The sequence below is a fragment of the Anopheles nili genome, chromosome 2 (assembly GCF_943737925.1).
Source record: "Anopheles nili chromosome 2, idAnoNiliSN_F5_01, whole genome shotgun sequence".
Lineage (NCBI taxonomy): Eukaryota > Metazoa > Arthropoda > Insecta > Diptera > Culicidae > Anopheles > Anopheles nili.
The window spans coordinates 29238838-29263347 of NC_071291.1; the positions used below are offsets into that span (position 1 = coordinate 29238838).

General features: G+C 46.8%; 6 protein-coding genes across 6 annotated transcripts; 5 read left to right on the forward strand and 1 right to left on the reverse strand.

The window, feature by feature from the left end:
• Positions 1-260: 260 nt before the first annotated feature.
• Positions 261-1255, forward strand: LOC128730955 (protein apnoia). The gene is made up of 3 exons (XM_053824047.1): positions 261-375; positions 909-1042; positions 1124-1255. Exons 1-3 carry the CDS (start codon positions 261-263, stop codon positions 1253-1255), a joined length of 381 nt encoding a protein of 126 aa, XP_053680022.1.
• Positions 1256-2517: 1262 nt separating this feature from the next.
• LOC128720931 (uncharacterized) lies at positions 2518-3627 on the forward strand. Its single transcript, XM_053814636.1, has 2 exons — positions 2518-3247; positions 3320-3627. The coding sequence occupies exons 1-2, from the start codon at positions 2518-2520 to the stop codon at positions 3625-3627; spliced, it is 1038 nt and encodes a 345-aa protein (XP_053670611.1).
• A 1234-nt stretch (positions 3628-4861) lies between these two features.
• Positions 4862-5860, forward strand: LOC128732259 (uncharacterized). The gene is made up of 2 exons (XM_053825437.1): positions 4862-5043; positions 5140-5860. Exons 1-2 carry the CDS (start codon positions 5010-5012, stop codon positions 5355-5357), a joined length of 252 nt encoding a protein of 83 aa, XP_053681412.1. The 5' UTR covers positions 4862-5009; the 3' UTR covers positions 5358-5860.
• Positions 5861-6710: 850 nt separating this feature from the next.
• Positions 6711-9607, forward strand: LOC128720941 (endoplasmic reticulum metallopeptidase 1-like). The gene is made up of 4 exons (XM_053814646.1): positions 6711-8207; positions 8278-8802; positions 8861-9054; positions 9124-9607. Exons 1-4 carry the CDS (start codon positions 6711-6713, stop codon positions 9605-9607), a joined length of 2700 nt encoding a protein of 899 aa, XP_053670621.1.
• Positions 9608-10511: 904 nt separating this feature from the next.
• LOC128730507 (endoplasmic reticulum metallopeptidase 1-like) lies at positions 10512-13868 on the forward strand. Its single transcript, XM_053823556.1, has 2 exons — positions 10512-11971; positions 12052-13868. The coding sequence occupies exons 1-2, from the start codon at positions 10520-10522 to the stop codon at positions 13306-13308; spliced, it is 2709 nt and encodes a 902-aa protein (XP_053679531.1). The 5' UTR covers positions 10512-10519; the 3' UTR covers positions 13309-13868.
• Positions 13869-15336: 1468 nt separating this feature from the next.
• Positions 15337-20753, reverse strand: LOC128731700 (catenin alpha). The gene is made up of 10 exons (XM_053824832.1): positions 20600-20753; positions 19426-20324; positions 18374-19210; positions 17544-17616; positions 17280-17347; positions 17006-17187; positions 16656-16902; positions 16435-16551; positions 16079-16084; positions 15337-15501 (listed from the first exon to the last, which is right to left on the reverse strand). The coding sequence occupies exons 1-10, from the start codon at positions 20751-20753 to the stop codon at positions 15337-15339; spliced, it is 2748 nt and encodes a 915-aa protein (XP_053680807.1).
• Positions 20754-24510: the final 3757 nt, after the last annotated feature.

Sequence of the window (24510 nt, forward strand, 5' to 3'; positions counted from 1 at the left end):
TCCCCATAAACCGTGATCGTTGCCCTTACACGCGCCAACCCACCCACCATACAATGGCCGGAGTCGTGCAGGGGTAGTTTTTGGGGGTGGCCGGAATTCGGTCCCGTACCGTGGGGGGTGAACATTTAAATACGATCTAAACGATTTTCGGACGGCACAGTTCGGTTTCCATCGTCGCCAAGTTTGCCAGGTTCGTCGCTTGTTGCCGCCTTCAATTCTTTCAGCTGCACCAAGAACGCACATCATCCAGGACGTGAAAGATGGCTTCGTTCGATCGTACGCTCGTGTTCGGTGTTCTCGTTGTGTGTGCGATGCTCTGTATGGTGAGCGCCGAGTCAACCGAGGCCGATGGAAGCTTCGATGCAGATTTGACAGGTCAGTGGAAAAGCGCGTGGAAATGGGTCAGTGCGCTGGATGGATGGAAAAGCGCTCGATTGGACGCGAGTTTTCCGATGCGGAACGGATTTATCGCTTCATTGTGCTTCGTGTGGTTGTGGTTTTCGGTGACGCCTAACCTGTTGGTTGATGTCTGCTAATCCAAGCATGGTGTTCTTGTTGTGCTCGCAGAGCTGACAGAATTTATGGAGCATGTTCGCGGCAATTTAATTCGGCAGGATATGAATGGGGTTCCAAGTGCTCTCGTTGAAGGATGGCTTCTGTGAAAAAGACTAAATCTGAAGCAAAAATACATCTGCTTTTGACAACCTTCTTTGGGCAACATAAAAAAATCGAGTGCTCTTCGTATCGAGCTTCCTTACTATGTTAGATATTTAGTGTTTTCTCGGATCAATTAGAGTAAGGCCGACATTATAAAGCCGATTCTCCTTTTTGAATATTCGACAAGATATTTTCACGTCGCCTAACCAATCCATCTGGCTCTTCACATCGCTCATTCTCTCTCATTCCAGCTGGTCGCACGTTTGGTCATCATTTCCTGAAGCGCATCAGCTTCGCCATGATCCCGGCCGCGTTCGTTGTCGGCGTCATCACGACCCTACTGTCCGCCCTGACTGTCGTTTCCATGAAGGGATTGGGTGTTGGAGTAAGTAAAGGACGCCCTAAGGGTGCATTTCGACAACCTCTACCGGGTTCTAAACTCCACTTTCTAACCACCACATCACAGGTGATCCTTCTGGTGCTTACCATCTCGCAAGTCATTGCCAGAAGCTTCCCGGCTCCGTTGCCACCACCGCTCCCGGTGGCCTACAGTGCCCCCGCACCGGCCCCCATCCCGCTCGTCTACAAGGACTGGTGAGCTGAGCGGGTGTGTGACAGAAAACGAACCTCCGTTGGCCGTGGCGTTTGGCCGTAATTAGCTAGCTATTTATTTATTTATTTATTCGTGTACTTCCGCAAACGTGCCGCTACGCACGCACCAAAGAATCCCGCCACAAATGTGGGACAGCTGCCGCGGGGCACGAATCGTCTGACCACGATTTGTGACAATAAATTTCACCGAAATTACGTATTCCTGGTGCGTGTTCTTCATGCAGACCTGATGATGGGCCTGGCGCTTTTCGATGGTGCCACCATTTGCAAACGATGCAGCAAAGTCTTCACGGGGGTTCATTTGGTAGCGTCACGATGACACGTTCTGCAGTGCCAGTTATTGAACTGGCTGCAGTAGTAGGGCTAGTTGAAAAAGGGAAAGAAACGCACGCCACGAAAAGGGACGGTCTGGTCGATGGCCAGAAAAGGGAACCTGATCTAGATCTGGAGCGTTCGCGGGACCTCATTCCGTACGCGAACCGGCACGTGTGCGTCTAGTTGCGTCGCGCTGGCTGCAGAATCCACTCGTGAAGCTTTTAGTTTCTGCGGCCCATTTGTTGGGCCAATTTTGGGAAATGGACGGGCGTTCCCATATTTTATCAAATTTTCCCACTAAAAAGTGCAACGCACTTCCACGCGCGTGCGCCCTTGGGATGATGCCGACGCGCAGCTATTTAACGCATTTCACTTTCATCTCGACAAATTATCGCATGCTTGGTAGCGAATTATCATAAAAAGATGATAACACCCGTCAACTTGGTGAGGGAAATGCAACCTAACCATCGGCTCTGGTTCACTTGCGTGCCCGTTGCGTGCGACAGCGCAACCACGCCGGAACGAGCACATCGCAAGCTGCGCGAAAATGCACCATGGTGCGAGCGAGACAGCCGACAGCAGCAGCCGGCCTGTTTCCGCTTGGGTCCGGACCGGAATAAGAGCGCTTGGATGCGCTAGAAAACCACCCCACGAGCGAGACGCACCGGGAAACCTGGGGCCGAAAGACTGGGCGAAAACGAGCGCTGGGAAAACCGCTGGCAAGGGCTTTTCAATAAAATATAATCACCCACCGGAGCAGCGGTTTTCGCCATTCCGTTGCCAGCGGTTCCCGTGGCAGGACGTGCTTTCGACGCCGGATCGTGGTTGTAGTGCATTTTTTTTCTTCGGTTCATTCGTGTGAGTGGCTTTTGAACTTTTGGTTTTTGGGGGGTTTCTTCCGTTCCGTTGCGATCCTGCCATTCACCCGTCACGATGGCTACTCGGGGGTGGAAAGTGTCCCAGGTTCCTGTGCAGGTGTTGCTGGTGTTGCTGGCGGTGCTGTTAGTCCCGATTCGGGGTGAAATGCGTAAATCCTGGCAGGCAAAGAGTGGCGACGTTCAAGCGCAGCTGCTGAAAGCGGCTCGGTTTGAAGATGTTCCCGGAACAGAGGCTCCAACACCTAAAGATCTTCCTGATGATCGTCCTTTGGAGCCATCAACATCCACGTTGGCTCCAAGTACGACGGCCCCAGAGCCCAGCGTAAAACCACAGGCTCTTTTCAGCAGTCGCGTACGCAACAAATCCACCATCGTGAGTGCTCCTGTACCCTCGAATCCTTCCGTTCTGGAAAGCACGGGAGGACGAGACGTTCCACTGACCCATCCCGAGCAGCATCCTGAAGAAGTTCAGGTGGATGACGCCACCGTACAGGACGATGACGATGACGAGGATGATGATGATGAGGATGACGTGCTGGGCTGGGGCAAAGATGCGCCAGGACACGAGCGATACGATCTGATCGAGAACATCCTCGAGGAGGTGGAAGCGAGAGTGTCGCAGGACGATAAACCAGACAAGGACGAACCACCGGTGAATGAGAAACCGACGGCCCACTCGAAGGAGTACACGTTCCCACCGGTGTTGAATATGACCATCGACGAGCCGAACAACATCGTACGGGTCAAGCTGAATCAGGACGTCGTGCGAGAGATGCTGAGTACGGGTAAGTGTCCTAATCGGAGCGTTATCCTTGCACGCCAAACTAAACTAATGTTCTCCCGCTAATTACCCCCAGGACGTCAAGCAGGCGGTGGTATCGGTGGCAAGAAGATGCTGCGGTACGTGTTGCCGCTTTTTATCCTGCCATTTCTGATCCAGTCCGCCGTCATCCCGTTCATGTTGACCGCAGTGAAGCTGTTCCTGCTCAAGTCGCTGATGGCGGGTAAGCTGGCGATATTCTTGCTGCTGTTAGGGGCGTTCAAAAACTTTACCAAAAAGGATCGGGACGTGTACGTGAAGGATCTGCCCGACAGGCGGTATGAGCCGTCTAGTGAGGGCTTTGCCTACCTGGCCGAGGGTCGGCCGAGTGGTTGGGTGAACTAGGCGGCAATTTGCACCGTTAGTGACACGTTAGGATAGCGTAGATGGTAGTATTTTTTGTTGATTAATGCAAAGCATGGCTCTAAGCCGGTACAAACAATAAACGCGCAAACTGATAACCAAATCCGAACCGGAATGAACCGATTGGGATGGGAACCGTTGTAGATAGTGGGATCGATATCGCTTTATGGCTTGGTTTTATGGTCGATTTTGGGTGAGACCGACGGAGAGGCATAATTATCAATCAGGCAAAGAGCCCGCTCAATGCGAGCGTGAGAACCTGTGCCCAGGACGAGCCCTTAGCTTTGGTAAATACAAAAAAAAGCTCAGCGCCATCTAGCAAAAAGTCCCGTTTTTTGAAACGGCCCTTGAAGTGTTAAGGGTTGCGCATTCAATAACAGTGCCTCATTGAAACTCCCATTTCAAGTACCTGATTGAAAGCTGCTCCGATTCGGTTTATCACGGATGCGTCACTATATCTTATCTTTTATCTTACATACTTTACTGTGTATCTCATATGTCGTATCGAGTGGCGAGCAATTTAGAAGCTTGTTTGAAATGGATCAATGATAGATCTCGTGACTGCATATTTTCGGCAGATTGAATATTTGTAAGGAACCGAACTGAAAGTAACTGAAGGATTCTAACGTGGTTCTGTTCAAGTATACTAAGTTTATGCTTTGTGAGTAACATACATTCAGGCGCTCCGCTAAAAGTAGTAATCAAATATCCAACTGAGTAGCGGATGGAATTTTAAAACTAGGTTAGTTTACTTACAAACCAACCGCACTTGAGTGCTTTTATCGTTTTTCTTCTGTAAACATTCGCATGAGTCATGTTGCTGCTACGTTTGTGCCTTATTACTGGCGCTATCAGGCCAAGGTTACGCATAGTCTACGGTCTAAGAACTACGATATCGCTCAAATCAAACCGCTCGCAAGGGACCCTAAAACCGAAAATTAAGCAATCCTTTCGCCGTGATTCTGATGCAACCCATAGAACAGAACGGATGCCAGATTTGAACAGGTAAAACGAGCCAAGCACGCGTAAAGCTGCACACCATCGCAATGGATCGATCAGTGGTGTCGTGCTTATCGCGGGATGTGATATGATGTCTTATCAGTCTGTATAACGAGTGCGATAGCACGTTGTGCACCTGTAGGCTCACGGATTGCGGTAAGACTGGCGTATTCGTAAGTGTGTCACTAGTCGGAAAAGGTCTCGCTTTCTACGACTCACTCACTTCTCAAGCCACCACAAAGTTTGGCCACATAAGTTTCCCACACGAACCGGCTGAACGTTGCCCTCGGACTTTGGCTTTGCACGAACGTGACGTTACACAATTTTCGTGAGGAACTTCCGCATATCTACTTCCACGCTTCAAGATGGGCTGCAGCGAAATCATGCGCCATCTCGGCGGTAAGTTGAACCTAAAATGGTTCCAATAATGGTGGCTTTGGGAGAGCAGCTATGTCATGTAACTCGTGCGTAACATCTTTCATACTTTCCGTCCAGAACTCATCATGAACAACAAACTGGTCACATTTCTTAGTGTGTCCTTGTTTGCGTTCGTGATCACCGTGATAGCGCTGGCAGTGTCGAACAACAATAACGCGAGTGATTTGGAAGAATGTCAAGCTGCTCTAGCAAACGCTTTGAGAACTACGACGCTTGCACCAGCCACCACATTGCAGCCAATAGACACAACACAACAAACAGCAGCTACTATATAAAACGAAAATAGATTAGACAGGCTCCATATATCCAACTGGAGCACGAACCTGGCATAAATTCCGAGAAATTCGGATGCACAATTGTAGTTTTAGGGAGCGCACTTAACCATCAGTATTCGAGTAGATTAACAGCTCAGGTGGCAGTTCTTTAGTGTGTATAATTAAATCAGCGAGCAAGTCGTGATCGCTGATTTATGCTGTACTTGGTTACCTACACACGTGGATGGCACAAGGGTGATGACGAGAAGCTAAACTACCGTGAGTCATTGATGAGTGGAAGAGATAATGGAGTCATAAATTTGCCACGTTCGTTCTACATACCGATGAAGTAGCGTATATCAAGGGCAGTATGTTGTGCCTTAAGCACCCAAAACTGAAAGAAGAAGTCTGGAAGAAAGAGAAAACGTAAACTTAAGCACTCGCAGCTATAGTGGTCATTGTCATCTAAACTGTATTTAACTGTCGTGACGTGTGGCGGTATATGAAATAAAAATTGGATTATCTGGAGAGAATACAAGAACAAAGTTATGTGCATTCGTAGCTTAACGCTTGGTGACTGCGTACTAACGCAACGTTCCTAACATGCTCATTTAGCGTTTCTGCCCGAATATAATCTGTTACGAGGTTGGGACGTTCCGAGAGCACTCTCATTCAGTGTGCTTCCATTGTTTGCTCTGGTCGCTCGCACAATAAGGTCGACACGCTACAACCGTGCGATTAGAACAGCTTCTGATAAGCATTCCTAACGTTCATCCGACTTCTAGAGATGGTGAGTCCAACCAAGGTATGTCTGAAAATAGAACGTCATGCTTGTAACAGAGAGCTTCCAACCTGTTGCTCAATTATTTAGCCCAACAGCAACCTGAACCTACTCGTACTAAATGCCAGAATTCGGTCGACCTCCGGCGTGTGGCTTCGAACCGGTTTGACACGTCCACGTCGGTTCCACGAGTGAAGTGTATTAGTGTCGCGGTCACCCGCGTTGGAGCACTTCAGATTGTGAAGCGGAGGCGCAATCAAGCGCTCGTTCGTAGATATTCAGGCCGGTGTCGAGTACAGTTTAATTGCCGTCGACTTTCGGTGGAGACGAGCGATTAGGCAATAATACCCCGCTTCCCGAGATGATAGTGGGCAGATGATCGAGCGATGTACGAGGGTGAGTAACGATAAGGACAGGCTGTCCAGCTGGTGCTGATAAGAGCCACCGGTTCGCATCCAGCAGATATCTCACGGATGGCTTCACAGGCATGCCTTTTCAGCTGTAGCCGTGTCGGGGCAGTACCGTACCGGCTTTCCTCCCAATTGGAAGCTCGATCACGTGTGTGTTTGTGTGTGCCAGAGTGATTACACGTAATGGCTCCCAAGGGCACGTCTGCCAGTGGCCAGCAGAATAAATCGAAAGCCAAAGATGCCTCAGTCGTCAAGGACAAGGACAAGAACAAGGACATCAAAGAAGCAAACCTCCATCAGATCGACGCCCAACTCGGTATCTTGGGCATTGTGCTGGTGTTGTTCTGCGGCACGGTGTCCAGCTATCTGTGCACCTACCTTCCAGCGGCTCTAACAACCGGCGATCTTGCCCGACATCCAACAGCCTTTATCGCAGAACGAGCCTGGGAGAACCTGCAGGTGTTGAACGACTTTGGTCCCAAACCAACCGGTTCACCCGCTAACGAACTCAAGGCTGCCGGGTACATCCGGCGGGAGCTTGAGAAGATCCAATCCACGACTCATCCAGCTCAGCTAGTCGAGACTGACCATCAAACCGTATCGGGAGCGTACTCGATCGCATTCCTTGACCATCCGCTGACGAGCGCGTATCGGAACATTCAGAACCTCGTGGTACGATTAGCCGGTCTTCCGGATGATGACGCGACGTTACTCCTCAACTGTCACTATGACACGGTCGCCAGTAGTCCGGGTGCGAGTGATGATGGTGGTAGTTGCGCGGTTATGCTCGAGATCCTGCGTGTCCTGTCACGAGCGCCAACTCGCATGCGCCACTCGATCGTGTTTCTGTTCAACGGTGCTGAGGAAACTCCTCTGCAGGCTGCTCACGGGTTTGTGACAGGTCACCGGTGGGCTAGTGAAGTGCGTGCCTTTCTAAACCTCGAATCAGCCGGCTCAGGTGGTAAGGAGCAGCTGTTCCAAGCTGGTCCACAGCATCCGTGGTTAGTTGAGGCGTATGGACGTGCCGTACGGCATCCTGCCGCACAAGTGCTCTCTGAGGAGATCTTCCGTTCGGGGCTTGTACCATCCGACACGGATTTTCGGATCTTTCGTGACTTTGGCCACGTACCCGGTATGGACTTTGCGCACACAATCAACGGTTACCGGTATCACACGCGTTTCGACACGATCGACTACCTTACGCTGCCGGTGTTGCAACGTACCGGAGATAACATCCTGGCATTAACCCGCGAACTAGCCGATGGTGACGAGTTGGGTCGAGTGACACGTGATGCCACTCTAGCCGAGGGTCAGAGTGTGTACTTCGACGTGTTGGGTGTGCTGTTCATTCATTATGGCGCCGGTATGGGTCGGCTAGTGAATGGAATCGTCGCTCTTACAGCCGTAGTGTGGCCGCTTCATGAACTGTGTCGATCGGTGCGTAACGTTGGTGAGCGTAATGTCCTGCGGCAGGCTGCCATTGGACTCCTGGCAACCGTTGGTGGAACAGTGTCCAGTCTGCTTGCCGTACTGACCATTGCGAATCGCCTTGATGCGGCAGGACGTGCAATGTCCTGGTTTTCTGCACCACATCTCATTCTCGGGCTGTACGGGTGTCCTGTGTTGTTAGCGCACTGCTTCCTGCATCGGATCTGTCATCGTTGGTTCGATGATCGGAAAGTAAGCCCAATGAACACTCTCGTCCACTTTCCGTGGCACTAACAGGATGCTTTTTACTTTCCACACGCAGACACCACTTGATCTCACGCAAACGGTGCGTGCGAGACTCGTCGGCGTGAACCTGTTCTGGGCGCTTCTGATCGCGGCTCTCACACTAGCTGACGTACGAAGCGCGTACATCCCGACGATAGTACTACTCCTATCACTGGCCTCCACCATGCTGACGTCGGTTTTGGGTTACCAACATCGACCACGCTACTGGCTCGCTGTACATCTGGCCTTCCAGGCTGCAGTGTTGCTGTGGGCGACTAACTTTTACCACCTTCTGCTGAAGCTGTTCGTACCTGTCACAGGACGAATGGGAGCCGCCATCAACCCGGAGTACCTCGTGGCAGTGCTAGTGGCATTTGGTGGACTTCTGTGCGTCAGTTATCTGGCACCACTGGTTGGGCTGTTGCGAGAGGCTTCCGAGCTCACCGCACGGTTGACGGTGTTTGCGTTACTCGCGTTTCTGTTGGCGTGTTGTACGCAGGTTGGCTTTCCGTACCGTGCCGAAACTGATGGGGCACCTTCCGTACAACGGCATTACGTGACGGTAAGTAGCCATTCCTTCTGCAAACTGCGGTGTTCCCTCACAAGCACCTCTTTTACAGCACACACTGCAGGTGACACCTGGTGGGGAAAGTTCGGGATTCTTGCTACGTGAGATGGACCGAAATGCGCTGCGTGTGATCCGTGGTGTGGCCAAGCCGGCTGAGGTGACACCTATGCGTCAGATGGACACCTGCGAGACGATGCTGTTTTGTGGCGTTCCATTTTACTCCATTTGGCATCAGATCCGTTTCGAGTAGGTTGGAGACTCTATTCGTATCAGGAACGCAGTTAAACAGGCACACTCCATTATTCGATTTTACAGTAACTATTGGCTCGAAGGACCCGCTCCGGAGCTGGAGAAGGACACTCTGCCGACATTTGAGCTGGTCAGGGTAACGCAGCGATCTGACACCGCTCGTCAGTACGATTTTGTCGTACAGCATCGCCATCAAATGTGCGTCCAGTCGGCATTAATCATTGCTCCCCGGCCAGGAGTACGGCTGACAGGCTGGAGCCTTATGGACACCGTACCGGACACGATCGAGTTTAACGGGCAGAGAGCCCATTTTGTGCTGATCACGTACGGGTTGGCCGAGCCTGACCCTTGGGAAGTGACGTTCGATTTTGAGTACGAGCCCAAGCTGCTGCCGAACGGCGATGATAAGCTGTTCGATGTCAACTGGGTAAGCACGTACTGGGAATACGCCGATGGACATACGGATGAATTCCGTAAACTCATAGCGCAGTTCCCGGATTGGGCCCACGTGATACCGTCGGTGGCCGTTGTGAACGCTACAGCTTATTAAATTGGTAAACGAGGCACACTGCGAAGATACTGTATGGTTTCTGTGTATTTGCTAGTATGATAATAGAAATTATTTCAAGGTATTTTTAAAGTTTAACTTTAAATATAATGGTTTATACAATTTATCAAAGTTTTATTAAGAAGTCGACAAATTTGAATCTATTTACGCCAAAAAGTATGCAAAAGTTTAGACCAATTTTAAACCGTTTTAGACCATCATGATAAACCGCCACTTTTCGGTTCAGAGTAGAGCTTTACAACGGAAAAATGGGTAAAATTGTTTACATTACATCGTCAATATATGCTCTCCACGCATTTTTCCTAACAAAAATTACGTTAAGAAACGCGATAGTAAATCCTGATTCCGTTACACAAAAACAATTCAAGGCTTGCTAATTTGCTGCTCTTTCTTGGAAATGGCAGGTGATTTAAGTAAAATGAGGTACTGGCATGTGATGAATAAATATAAAACGTAAAAGAGAAAAAGAAGCGTAGAAAAAAAACGATATTAAAGCATCGCTTGACTGTCTCTTATATGCCGTAATTTTGTGAAACTTTTGTCAGCTGGGACATGCCGGCTAAAAGTCAAAACTTTCAAACGTAATAACAAACGAGTAAAACAAAAACTGTTGATTGTTTACAAAGATTTGTGCATAATAGTATTGTGCGATACTTGTGAAAGGTAAGATTAATATCGCGTGAACATAACTTATAACTTGTAAATATGACTCAACATTTATTGTTCTAATTCACTACACCTTGAGGAATTGCTTTGGATAACTACATGTGAACCGATTTGCCGGTATCTATTGTGGTGTCTTGTTTGGATTGCTCAAACTCGATGCTCCGCGTTTAGTTACGCACTGGATGCACCGAAAAACAACCTAAGACCAAAGAAATTGTTTAGCTATAGATGAAGGATCAGCTGCTGTCGACGACGGTACCACGCCGGACAAAAATGAAAAACACCAACTATGATCCCAACATCCACCGGCTGCCTTGGTTCTTCGGGTGGTTGCTGCTAGCTCTGGTGGCTTTTTGTGGAACGGCAAGTTACTTGTCCTTCTTTCATCTACCCTCTGCCCTTAATGAGGCCGACCTTGCCCGACATCCGTACGCCTTCAACGGGGCGCGAGCTTGGAGCATTTTACAACGCCTAGATGCTCTCGGGCCAAAACCGACCGGTTCGCAGGCAAACGAGGTCCACGCCGTTCAGCTCCTGGAGCACGAGTTATCCGTCATCAACGCATCGCGCCACCCAGCCCAGCAGGTGCTGTTCGACAAACAAATCGTTTCCGGTCAGTATGGGATCAACTTCTTCGGCAGCTCCATGACCAGCGTGTACCGGAGAGTGCAAAATTTGATCGTCAAGCTAGTCGGTGAGGAGAATAACCACTCGTTGCTGCTGAACTGCCACTTCGATTCCGTTGCCGGCAGTCCGGGGGCGAGTGACGACTGCGGAAGCTGCGCGGTTATGCTCGAGCTGCTCCGGGTATTGTCCCACGAACCGAAACGGCAACGTCACTCGATCGTGTTTCTGTTCAACGGTGCCGAGGAAACTCCACTGCAAGCATCGCACGGCTTCATCACGGGTCACCGGTGGGCCAGAGAAGTGCGTGCCTTCTTAAACCTCGAATCGGCCGGCTCAGGCGGCAAGGAACTTCTGTTCCAGAGTGGACCCCAGCACCCGTGGCTTGTCGAGAGCTATTCACGTGCCGTCCGGCACCCGTTCGGTCAGGCGATAGGCGAGGAAATCTTCCAGTCTGGTCTCATCCCGTCCGACACGGACTTCCGTATCTTCCGCGACTTTGGGCACATCCCCGGGCTAGATTTCGCGCACATTTTCAACGGCTACCGGTACCATACGCGGTATGATTCGGTTCAGTACCTTTCACCGGCTGTCTTGCAGCGCACAGGAGACAACATGCTCGCCCTCGTGAGGCTTATCGCAAACGGAGAACAACTGGCACGGACCGCTGAACTTGCTCCCGGTCGAACGGTATTTTTCGACTTCCTAGGGCTGGTTTTCGTAACGTACTCGTCTCTAGAAGGAGCACTACTGAACGTGATCGTGTCGATCGCCGGCGTGCTGGTCGGATGCTGGAACGTGCTTGCCGTTGTCGGGTGGTGTAACTGGCGGTCAGTCGCGCGGGAAGTGTTACACGGGCTCGTGGCCACTTTGGTCGGTGCAGGAGCCGCCGTAGGCTTTAATATGATGCTTGCTTTTACCATCGATCGAACTGCCGACCGATCGATGTCTTGGTTTTCAACTTACAGTCTCGCCATCGGGTTGTATTGCGTTCCTGCAATGATGCTGCTATTCATCGTCCATCGCGAGTTCCATCGGTTGTTCAGCAAAGCCAAGGTAAGGCATCATTTACAAGAGAATGCACGCAAACGAGCTGTGTTTGATGCATCTTATCTATTTTTCCTCGATTTCCACAGACGGTTTTGCCGCTGACACTTACGATTCAAGCCCGCATTACGGGAGTGTTTCTTTTCTGGTCTGTAATTGCGACTGGTGCGACCGCTTATGGTCTACGGTCGGTGTACGTTATCTCCGTGCTGCTCACGCTGACGCTGTTCGGGATGACGCTCGTTACCCTGCTCAAGTTGCAATCCTTTCCGTCCGGCTATTGGCTCGTCGTTTTTCTGGTTGTGCACTTCGTTGCCCTGCTCTGGACGACGCAATTTTTCCATCTGTTCGCCAACATCTTCATACCGATCACGGGCAGGTCCGGGGCGAACGACAATCCGGATCTCATCATCGGTACCGTCGCTGCTGCTTGCACTATTTTCGCTACTAGCTTTCTCGTGCCGTTAATTAATCTGCTGCGCAAACCGCACCTTACGATTGGCACGCTGTTGGGGATTTTCGTGGGCTCGCTGATTCTGGCCACTTTCACGTCCGTCGGATTCCCTTACAGCGCACCCGGTGCCACTCCGGCCGACTCCCCGAAGGTGCAACGGATTCTCATGCAGCACACACTGCGCCAGTTCTACGAGCCGAACAGTACGGCCATCGTTCGCAAAGCTGATGCTGGTTATCTGTTTCGGCTTTGGGACCGCCACAATAAGCGTACGGTGCGGAGCGTTCTCGAATCACTCACAATCGGCATTAATTCACCCGTTGCACCGACGGATCTACCCGAATGCGAAACGGAGCTGTTCTGCGGCATGCCTGCTTCAGCGGTCCGCTTTTCTTCGCTCTGGTCGCCGCAATCCGACGAGAATCGACCCAACACGCCTGAAATGGTATCACTTTCCCTGGACGCGATAAAACGTCCTCCACATGCTTCAGGATCGCCAGCCGGAGTGTCCAGAGTGGAGCTTACGTTCAGCCTTACCGGAAGCATCCAATCATCCGTGTTGCTGCGCCCGAAACAGAACGTCACGCTTGCTGGTTGGAACCTCACACCTAACGTACCGACGAAACTGGAAACCGGAGGTCATACGGCGTATTTTATGCTCATCACGCACGGTCTGCCCGGAGAGACGGTGCAGCTGGCTTTGGAGTTGGACATCGCACGCACGGTGTCGCCGGATCTCAACAATGACCAGCTGTTAGACATCAGCGTAACGTCGAACTTCTGGGAATACCACGAACATTTTACCGATCGTTTAAAGCGATCGATCGCAACTTTTCCCGCCTGGGCGCACGTCGTGCCTACGGTGACGGTTGTAAACGTTTATAGTTTCTAAGTTTCTTTCCGAAATTTGTCAGACTGAACATGGTAGACTCGAATATTGAGGAGGGATTTTTTTTCGAATGTAAACGCCACTGTGTCCTTTTGCTCATTAGTTGTGGGGAATCGGAATATATGACTGACTGAAGGCACATTATAGTTGGAAAAAGTAAATGAACACTATGTTTTCTACCATTTTAATCAATTTCGTTTTATTTTCAACACACTATTATACCCGGCTAATCCCTAAACGGCGTTGGGGCTAGCAACTTTTGCACGCAGAGCGTTCACTTTTCCATAGTCTCATTTGTCCTGTCATCTTCATCGTTTTACTTGCAATGTTAAAAAACCATGAATCCTTGCTTTCGTGGATTCCGTTTAACGCAGGAACAGATTTTCTTTTCGGTTTTCCCACTAGAGGCGATAGTTAAAATGGCCACATGCAGCCAACAACCAGGCGCCTCCAGCGTGTGTGCGTTCGAACTGTGTCTAATTTAACCGTCTATATCATATTTAAAAACTTGCTCTGTCCCTTTTTTCTAATCTGCTTGATCATGCGTTGTATAGCTTGTATATATATATATATATATATATATATATATATATATATATATATATATATATATATATATATATATATATATATATATATATATATATATATATATATATATATATATATATATATATATATATATATATATATATATATTATTTATATTTATAGCTTTACGTTTTAGGTATATGTATATATGTATATGGAAACTCTAGTGCGCTACAATTTAAACACGGCTACATACAGTGTGAACGTGGAGTGTCGATTACACGGTGAGGTGTACTGATGATTCGTGGTGGTAATGGTAATTGAAAATGTCTGTAGTTTTATGTCACATTCCGTTCGCTGGCGCTCCCGTCTCTCCGGTATCCTTTCTGGGAGTTCATCATCAACATCAGTTTTGTTATAATTATTTCCATTAAAATTTGACCTTCTCTAACATTGCACCGATGCTGAAAGTTTTTGGGGAATGCAGCGCGACTATTCGATACAACTCATATCGTACAGCGATTATTGACTTTCTCTCCTAAGTTCATCTGCCGTTGCTATTCGAGCTTTGCTGTCGTGCGATTCCTTTAAACTTTTCCACCGTCTTGCCTACGAAAGAAAGACATTCTCCGCCATTGTCCGCCAATCCTGGTGCTGTATCCCTTCAACCCGTAATCGCAGTAAAATTATCGCAATTAGAATATTTGATTGCTCGTAACTCGCCCTAATTCCTAGTCATTTTTGGCCATACTTTTGCGCTACGCAACTAATTCTTGATACCCTTTTTTGTGTGTACATTCTACGCTGGATGCTTGCGGTATAAATGCGGATAAAAAGACATGGAAACAGAAAAATACTGATAAAATTACTCACTTAGTTTTATAAAAAAAGACGTAAAAGCGTGCAATGTGTCTTGTGTTTTCCCATTTCTTAATTAATTTCTATTTCTCTGCTTCTACCTTTCTTTCATATCTACTGCATTCTCTCTCTCCTACCATTTCTAGCATTTGCTTTGTTGCAATATAACAAACATTATAACGTACGATATTTATCAATATAATGGGAGCAATAAATAAAATATAAGTGGATGTAAAAATGGAAGTCTCCTAAATATAGCCAATACAGCGACTACAATGAGGCATTATGCGAAGGAAAGCTCGTGTGGCAACATGTCCACATAATTCGTTGAACAGTTTTGATTACCGATATTCACACACTGTTAAGTTGCTTCTGCTTTACATACTCAGTTCGATTTTTCATTTTTTTAAAGAATGCAGACATAGTTTGTTCTTTTTTGTTTATCAAAATACTCACAAAATCCAATCCTTTCAAAAACCTCAGCTTATTGGCGATCCAAAAACACATCCTTTAATGAAGATGATGTGATCCTTATTTTTAGTTACTAATGCCATATTCGCTATGTTTGTCTTTTCGGAAATGCTCTCTATAGTTTTTGTTTAGAGGAAGTTTTAACCGTCAGTTCTAGTTAACTGCAGACCCTTAGACGGCGTCCGTAGGGCTCTGGAATTCTGAGAGAGCATGCACGGGATTTTGGGTTTTCTTCTGCGATGCGCGTCGGACCTTGGCGCGTACCTCTTCCGGTTTCTCAGGCCGTACCAGGGGTTTCTTTTCTGGTGCCTTCATCTTCCAAACGACGATTGGTGACTGGTACGGAGAAGAAACAATACGTTGTGAAAAACCAATCAAAGTAAATAAAGATTTTGAATAAAGTTTTTTTAATTGTTTATAAAAAAATGCTTAATGATTGTAATGATCATGGAAAGATAAAAATGCATAACTTATCACTAATTGTATAAAAAACTACAATATGATGTTAGAAATGTTTGTAAAACGATTGCACGACTGTGTGTCTTTTTATATGAAAAGCTCAGTTGATGTAGATTCAAGTGTGATGATTAGAAATACGAGTCAAAATAAATATACGCAATAGTTCTTAAATAAGCCTTTCATGAACAGCAAATTAAGCTTTAATCCTTCATAAAGATATTATAGACGATGCGTGGAACAAGTGAAAATCAGTGTACAGTACAAAAGTTGAATGACAAACGTCTGAGAATGCAACCGTAAAAAGGAACATAATTTACTCGTTCACTACCATCGATATGTACAATGTGTTTGGTTGTTCGTGAGTGTTTGAAAAAAAAAAATTAATAAGAAAATTCCCACTACGAAAACATCCAGACTCGTAATTTAAGCGAAACAATTTGACGTAGAAACTTACGTAGTTCTAGATTATGTTTTCAAATTTCGCACACAAACACATCCATACGGTGGTGGAGCACACAACAGGGCACGATAGGAAGGAAATTTTTGGAAATTGTTCAAATTGCAACATTAGAACGGTTAGAGGAATATAGTCGATATCATATGGGGCCGGTATGTCGGATTAGGTGGTTATGGCACGATTTTCAGAATTAATTTTATAGAAAGAAGAGAAAGCACGATAAAAAATGAGCGTTAATCATATGGTTCCGTTACACCCACAATCCATATTACATGACGAAGGAAAACGTTTGCTACGAAGTTTGGCCACTGCCTTTCATAACACCTGTCACAACAGGGCGCGCTTACACTTACCGAAACGGTTCCCTGTCGTGTGTACTTGGTAGAAGCGACATACGAGTACTTGACTGTGTAAACGACGGCATTCATCAGGTTCTTGGCCGCCTGAATCAACGAGGTCGCACTGTCCAACTGTAAAGAGAGCGCGGATGCAATACCGACCGATAAAGAAAAAGAGGAGAGGTCAAGGGTAGATTAATTCGTTCAACTAAAGAAAAATCGGAACATAATTTCACCATTACCCCTGACACGATCAATTCACCGCTAATGTTCTGCACGTCCGCTTTCACCTTCGAGGTGATCTGAATCTGGTGGCAGTACAGCGCAATACGCTGCAGGTAAGCGAGCAGATCCTTCTTGGTCGAGCTTTCTGGACATTGATCGGCGATCTCACGTGTCAGCTTGTCGAGCTTCGTGCCCGCTTCAGAAATTTTCTTCGCCGCATTGATGACGTCCATTGTCGTTTTGAGTGGCCCGCGACCGCTGTAACGCCGGAAGAAAGTCGTTGAAATTATGGCCATAATCAACATGATAGAAGAGGTCATACGATCGCGTATGTGAGTGTCGCAAAGCAGCAGCCACTTACCGCGTGAAGTCCGTCATTTCCATCATGATCATGCACATGTGCTTGGCAAGATAGATAATGTCGTTGCCGGTGTCGTCCCATTTGGCAACCTCTGAGTCGAAGGTCAGCTTCTCGCGACGGAACAACTCGACTTGCTGCATGATCTTCTGCTTGTCTTCTTCGTTCATCTTTCGCATCGCTTCCTACATAGAGTGGGAAAGCAAGAAAAAATGGCCATGTCGGTTATGTTTCCTGTAAACATAATTGCCAGAAGTGGATAAGGAATGAAACTTACTCTAGCGGTTGTAATGCCACTAATTTCTGGATATTCGTCAATCGTTTGATCACCGGTATGTGCACTTGCTGCCGAAGGAAGGAAATGAGAAGGATTTATAAGTCTATCTTTGCACTTCCCATTTCAAACATGCATCGAAAACATCATGCTCGAACTCAGAATCATTGTTAACGTGATTAGACGTCTATAAAAGTTATAGCTACTGCATGAAGGGCTTGTAAACTAGAAAATAAGAAAAATACATCAAGCAAATCCCATCCTTACATCTACTACGCGTTTCGACGGTCATATCCTCAACCGGTTCGAACTCCGTGTCTGTGTCCAGTTCGTCGGAACTCTGGTTTTACATGCAAATCCGGTAAAGGAAAACACACAAGCACAAAACACGTAAAACATGGCATTCAAGCGGGAACACACGCATCGGGAGACATGATATAATAATGCAGTGATGTTTTGGAGAATGAAACGTATACCATGCAATGAAGGACATAGAAAAAAATAAAACAATGTAAAAAATAAAATCAATAAATAAAGTAATATAACATATTAATATCCGGGTTTTATCTGTGTGAATGAAACGATGAAATAAAGGGAAAATATGGAAAATAAGGTGAATCAAATATGGAGACAAACGTGATGAAATCGCATTCGTTAAAAATTGTACATTTTACCCACATACGCATCAGGCAATACAAAAAACGAACAAACGACAAAAGTTGACACAATTTCCGCTATAGCGTATGGCTTACATTTGCTTCTGGTCTCAAGTGTGTACTGTTCGTCTTCAATGTCTTCGGGATCCAAATCTTCTTCGTCCTTTTTTGACAAATGTAGTATGAGCAACCAGATTGAATAAATGTTTGGAATTATTAGAGATCTCAAAATAGGCTTCAAATGTGTATCATATTGCAACATAAATGCTTATTTTCAATAACAATATTCATCTGCAGAATACTATTACATTTAATTCGAGCAATACTGATCCTATGTTGCTTTAAAACTTTGTAGCGGAGCATAATTATAGCGGAGAGTTTATGAATTTTGGAAGAGGGTGATTATTTTAAGGAACCATGAATCGATCAGCCTACACTTACCCTATTCATCAGCACCGCGCGACGAATTTCACGCACGCCATCGTACACCAGGCGCGATGCGTCAATGAAATCGTTCTCATCTACGTCCTTCGGTGAGTTTGAAGAAAGTGCATCGACGGCCACATCCACACGTTGAGCAAACTTCGACATGACCTGTTCGCGCAGCACCTTTACCGCCTCCAGCACTCGTTTGGTATAGATGCATGGTTCATAGTTGTCCATCTCCGCCTCTACTACGTTGCAAACGCGCGCCGATCGACCCTGGATAGCACCCGCCGTATTGCGCAAATCCAGTGCATCGCCCTCTTGCAGCGCCAGAACGCACTTGTTTACGTCCTCCAGAATGTGGTTCTCCGACACGGCCAGGAAATCGTCGATCGTCGTAATATCATCGACTGCCTCTGTAAGAATGCGCACCTGGTTCTCCCAGGCCAGTCGGTACGCTTCCATATTCTCCTGCGCAACCTTCGAGTTGGGCCGAACGGCCAAAATCAATGCCGCGTTGATCACCTGCGGGCAGAGGGTTTCGATCTGGTCGGCCGCGTATCGCACCATCTTAACGCCGTCCTCGTTGTTGGACATGCTGCACACGAGATTCGCCACTTCGACCAACTTTTCTGCGTGCTTCGTGAAAATGTCGGCCCGCTCGCGAACGACCTTTTCGTTGCCACTGCGGGCCGCCTCGATCAGATCAAGTAACGGCATGTTCGTTTCAAGGAACGAATCCGACACGTGGTCGACAACTGCCTTTCGCAGCTGGCGGCGTAGATCTTTCGTCTTCCGGTACATGTGACCGATCGCACGCTCCAGCTCCGGTGTACGATCTTTTGTTCCCATCTGAAATGACAAAAAAAGTGATAAAATGTGCTATTTTAGGGTTCGTCCTATAACCGCTATAGAGGATCAAATACCAAGCCTTGCAGACAAAAGCTGAGCTTGCAAGTACTTATTTCAGCAGTTTGAGTGAAATGTTTAACAACATTTGCTTACATTGACGAAAAAGTTTGTAAAGCAAAAAGAGTCGAACAAAACAACACACATAAATTACTTACGTTGGACATATACTCCGACAGCAGGTCTTGCAGCGCTTGCCGGACCGCATTGCACTCTCCGACAATCCGCTCGCGCCTTTCGTCACGCGTGCAATCTGCGTCGGCCATCAGCGCTGCCGCACTGATGATGCTTTCTAGACGCTCCTCGAGTGACGGTCTGGAACGGACTTCGTTGTAAGCTCTCGGATCCATAATGATGCCTTCGTCGAAGTCGTCCAAGGCCGCCGCTAGCTCGCCGGCACCCACGTACACGTCCTGTGGCTGGGACGACTTGCCCTGTGCGACGTCGCTGATCGTGTTGACCGCCTCACACACCTGCTTGAGGATGTGGTCCCGATTCACCTTGGCCAGGTCCAGCTCGGGATGGCGCACGTACACCTTCGACGCCGTCAGCAGCATCGTGGAGTGCTTCTTCAGCACGGCACGGGCTGCTGCCAAATCATCCCGTAGCTGCGGATCTTTTAGCTCTTGCTGGCGTTTGGCGGCCTGCTTGATGAGCTCATTCGCGTTCCGCCCGAACTGGCGCATATTATTCATCAGCTCGTCCTGTGACGACGCGTTCCGCAGCTTGTCCAGGTCGTCCTCTACGACGTGCAGTGACTTCAGTAGCAGGTGCACGTCAACCATGTCGGCCAAGATAAGCAGCCGCGTCACGGCCGAAAGCAGATTCCGGGCGGCGCGAACCATGTTGCCGCGCTTGAGCGAACTGCACGGATCCTCCGAGAACTCGCGCGCCGCGATGCTCATGGCCGAACCGGTCTTGCGGACCTCCTCGACGGCCGACAACATCTCCTGCGTGATGTCCGGGTTTTCGTACGCAATCTGTTCTCCGCGTTCGATGAAGATATCGGTGGCCTTTTCGACGGCAGCAACCAATGCACTTGCGCGTTTCGATTTGCCTAGAGCAAAGATGTGATGTGGGTGGAGAGAAAGAAGTGTGATTATAATCGAGGGGATGGAACAAAGGGAAAATAACAATCGGGCATCTGCACCCACACAAACGGCACGCCGTGGGACAAATGTCAATCGATAGCCTCCAGGAGGGGTGCGCGTGTGCATGGCTGAGTACGGATTTCCGCATGAGCGAGCTCCGTGCAGGGGTGACGCGTACGATGGACATTTGCCCAGCAGCCCTGGGACCATGTACTGGGTTCCGTGACCTAGAATGCATTACCTTTTTTCTTTTTGCTTGGCCCTTTCGTGCTCACGAGTGTGGTCACCTGAAGCACCAGCGGTTCGAGCGTTTTTTCCACCGACATCGTGCGAATTTCGAGATTTTTTGGATCCCATTTCAGGGCCACTTGGCCAAAATTTGTTAGCGTTTCCATGGTGCCCGAGCTGAGAACCGACGTGCTCCGAAAACGGGAACGATCACAATTTCACCTCGAATGACACACTCGCCTTGCTGGCTGCCTTTGTTGCGGGTTTCCGTCTGCGTATCTTTTGTTCGTTCCGTTCAGCGCCCGTTGCTACGACCCACAAAATGCAGCAGAATTCACATGGAATTAGTCACCCTCCAGCAGCACTTTATGCTTGTTTGTTGCTCTGCTTTACACACATTCGCCACCAACACATGCGCACAAACTCCGCATCACCAGCCACAAGCGCACTATCGTTTCAGGGACTTTCGTTCAATTTTGAAACGCGATTTTCTCGAGAGAACCACCTTTCATTGCTCGTAATTGATCGTCAGCACAGCAACTTATTATTACTTTATCCCGCACAACTTTACTTGCACATTTGCAAGCCAAAAAACTCTCTTTTTAAATTATATTACACGGAGCAAACGGGGTGTGACGTTTTTTTACTGGCAAGCTCGCACAAGTTATAGCAAAGGTTGGCCCGGTCGATTTTATCTGACACTAGTCTAACAACTGAAATGCATTCATTTGACAGTAGATAATACAATTTGTGATAAATTACCAATCGAATGGCTTTGGTTAAGCTTCAAAAATCTTTTCTTTTAAAATATTTGAGATCTGTGTCAATTATGACTACAAATCGCCTCAAAACGATGCAAATTATTGGCTCGGAAGTGATCATGATCTCACCTTCTCTGACACACGCATGGCTTTGACATTACAGCATTTTCTTTTACATCTACTTGTCAACACAAAAAAAGTCGGAAAAACGGCTCGGAACACGAGAAAGAAGCCGTGTTCCATATTTGTTGAAAACTTGATCTGTATTTAAGAGTCTCAATGTCTATCGTGGAAATTTTAGTGTTAAACATTAATACGTTGCCAAAGAAATCATATTACTAATTATTGTAAGTTGTGCTTCGGTATCTCTGTATGGCGTTACCCATCGGAACAATGTGCGCGACGAAGAAAGTCTAGAGCGCCGGTCTGTGGAAAACACGAGGAAAAATATGCCGCAGAGAATGAAATTATTCCAAATCACGAACCAAAATTAAATAACAGCTCATCTACTATCGTTATATCTGCTTTTCTCTAATTAGAAGATCTATTTTACCTTCGAACAACTTAATCTATCGAATATCACGTCATAGTAGCGTAGTGCATCCAGAGTTGCAACGAAGCATCGATTTTTTGTGATTACAAAAAGTTGAATTCCCCACTCCCGAGAGCAGATGCAAAGTGCGTAGGTGCGTGACTAAGTGTGTTGAAGCGGGAAAAAAGCGTACCGTCCGGTTCCCGTTGGCCAGAAGCGTACGGAAAAGAAAATCCCGGCCGGCGAACGCGCGGTAACGAAAACGTGTGGCGGCAGTGATTTCTGTTGGCTCGCTCGGCACAACCTGACCGTTGCACGCGGTTTCGCGTATTTCTCTCCGCCGTGGAGTGTTATTTTAATATCTATTACGTGCGTATTCAACGTTGCATGTCGGCAGCGAGAGGTGTAATTTGCAAAACTTTCCACGCGAGTTGTAAATCTTGACGCGCGGGTCGTTACTGCAATATTCTAGTGTGTGTGCTTCTTGGGAACGTCGCGGCTGCTCCGTAGAACAAACCTTTCCGCATTGAAAGGGAAATAAGGTAAGCGCTACCCTGCCTCGTACATGCCATGCTAAACTGTAATTATTTCTTTAAGGATACGGGAGCACATGGTCCGTGGGAACAATCGTCGGTCGGATGTGCATGGTTACGTCGGTATGACAGAAATCATTTCACCTGCACCCCATTGCCGTGAAAGAGACAACAAGAGCGAGTAACAGAAACCCTTTGAGGGCAATAAGAAGCCGGAAGGCCACTAGCTAATCGGGTCGAGGGTAGATGTGCCATGGACGTCGGGTGTCCGTCTGTTGCCACAAATGTGGCGGAGACCTGAACGGTGATAAGCCTCATCTTGAGTAGCCTATGAAATGAGCGACAGCTCATACTGGTTCCAAACCTCAATCTCCATGCTTCAAGGGAGGCGCAGTGCCGGAAGTATTATGCGGATTGTGAAAGATTTTCCTAGACATGCTGCCGCTGTTATCGCAAGCAATATATTCTACACGCTGCGCCGTCGATAATGGCATTCAGCATAGTGCCGTGTGTCAATTTAGGTCTAGTCCTAGCGAAATGTGTGCTTCCTGGTCTCTATTGGTCATGCGCCGACAATCACGCCACAGATGAGAGTCACGGTACCGGTTTGACATGTTTCGATATGCCAAACATGGGAATAAGGCAGGAAGTGAAACTATTCAAGCGCTATCCAATGCCCTTTCTTAGCGAGAGAGCAGAGCAGTGACATTTGCTGATTTTTTTTAGTGAGCTTGTTGTAAAAGTAGGTTTAATGTAACAACTTTCACGAATGTGAAACATTATATGCTAGTTTCATTGCAGTTATTATTTAATTGAACATTTATATGCTACAATCATATTGCAAAATGCTTTTTTCCAATTCTAGTTTGCAAATTCGAACAAACAAGCTTATCAGGAAATTAATTTACTATAGACAGAAACAGTTTAAAAATTCTTTGTTACGTCGTTTCAAATACGAATTGTAGATATTGTACGCGGTAACAAGAACATATATTGGGCTTTGAAACATTTTATTTGCATAGCTGTTCTCACCACTTGTGCACTCAAATACGTCATGTTTAATACAGTGATCGTATTTGGAAGTTCGACTGTGCTATGCATGGAAATATTTGCCCTTTTTTCGTCAAAGCAATATAAATATCTAATGATGCTTTTTTTAGTGTGAACATGTAATACTTTTTATATTTATATACAATTAAAATGTTATTCTTATTCACACAGAAAATTAAGCCTTAAGCAATTTTATAGAATTATTATTATTAATCATTGACGTATTTTACTTTTAATTCACATAATTTTAAACATTATTTTTTTTCTGTCTTTAGCTCAAGTCGATTGGGCTCTTTGCGTGTAATGATACTGGGATGGAACAGCAATCCAGTCACGCATGGATGATACATCCTGCCCACGCAAAACAGAAAACAAATAAAATAATAAATCTTTTTCGCTGTCGGACTGTATCGAGGCTCGCCGAGCAGCATGGTACTTTTACCTTACGTCTTTCACACGGTGAATGTGCAGAGGCGTAATTTTATTGGGTTTAACTGGCATGGTTCATTTTACTCACATTATAATCGAAAAGTAAAATAAATGTTTTCGAAAAATTTCAGCCACTTTTAATGGTGCGAGTCATAAAATCTATAGCGAGTCTTGTGTATCCAGGACCGGTTCTGGCGAACGATTTTAATGCTCGAATTTTTTTTGGATGCCTTTCCTCTGTCATAAAAACGGCATGCTAGCGGACCATCTACTTATGTAAAATTAATTTGAGTTGATTATGGGATTTTACACATCTTTTATCTATGTATATTTCAATTTAATCTTTTTTCCTACATAGCCATATTTTAAACAAATCTTTATACCATATCAACTCATATAAAGTTTATTAATTTACAAAATAGTTCATTTATAAAAAGTCACCGAAATTAAAACAAAATCGTTATTTCTTAAACTCATCGACATGAATTCAAATTCCCAGTCTCCGTGGGGGCTGTGGCAAATGATGAATATTATAATACATGGAGAACGCGCAATCGATGGAAGTAAATATGATTCTTATTCGACCGGATGGATTGCCTTCATGCCTCCGTAATGTTCC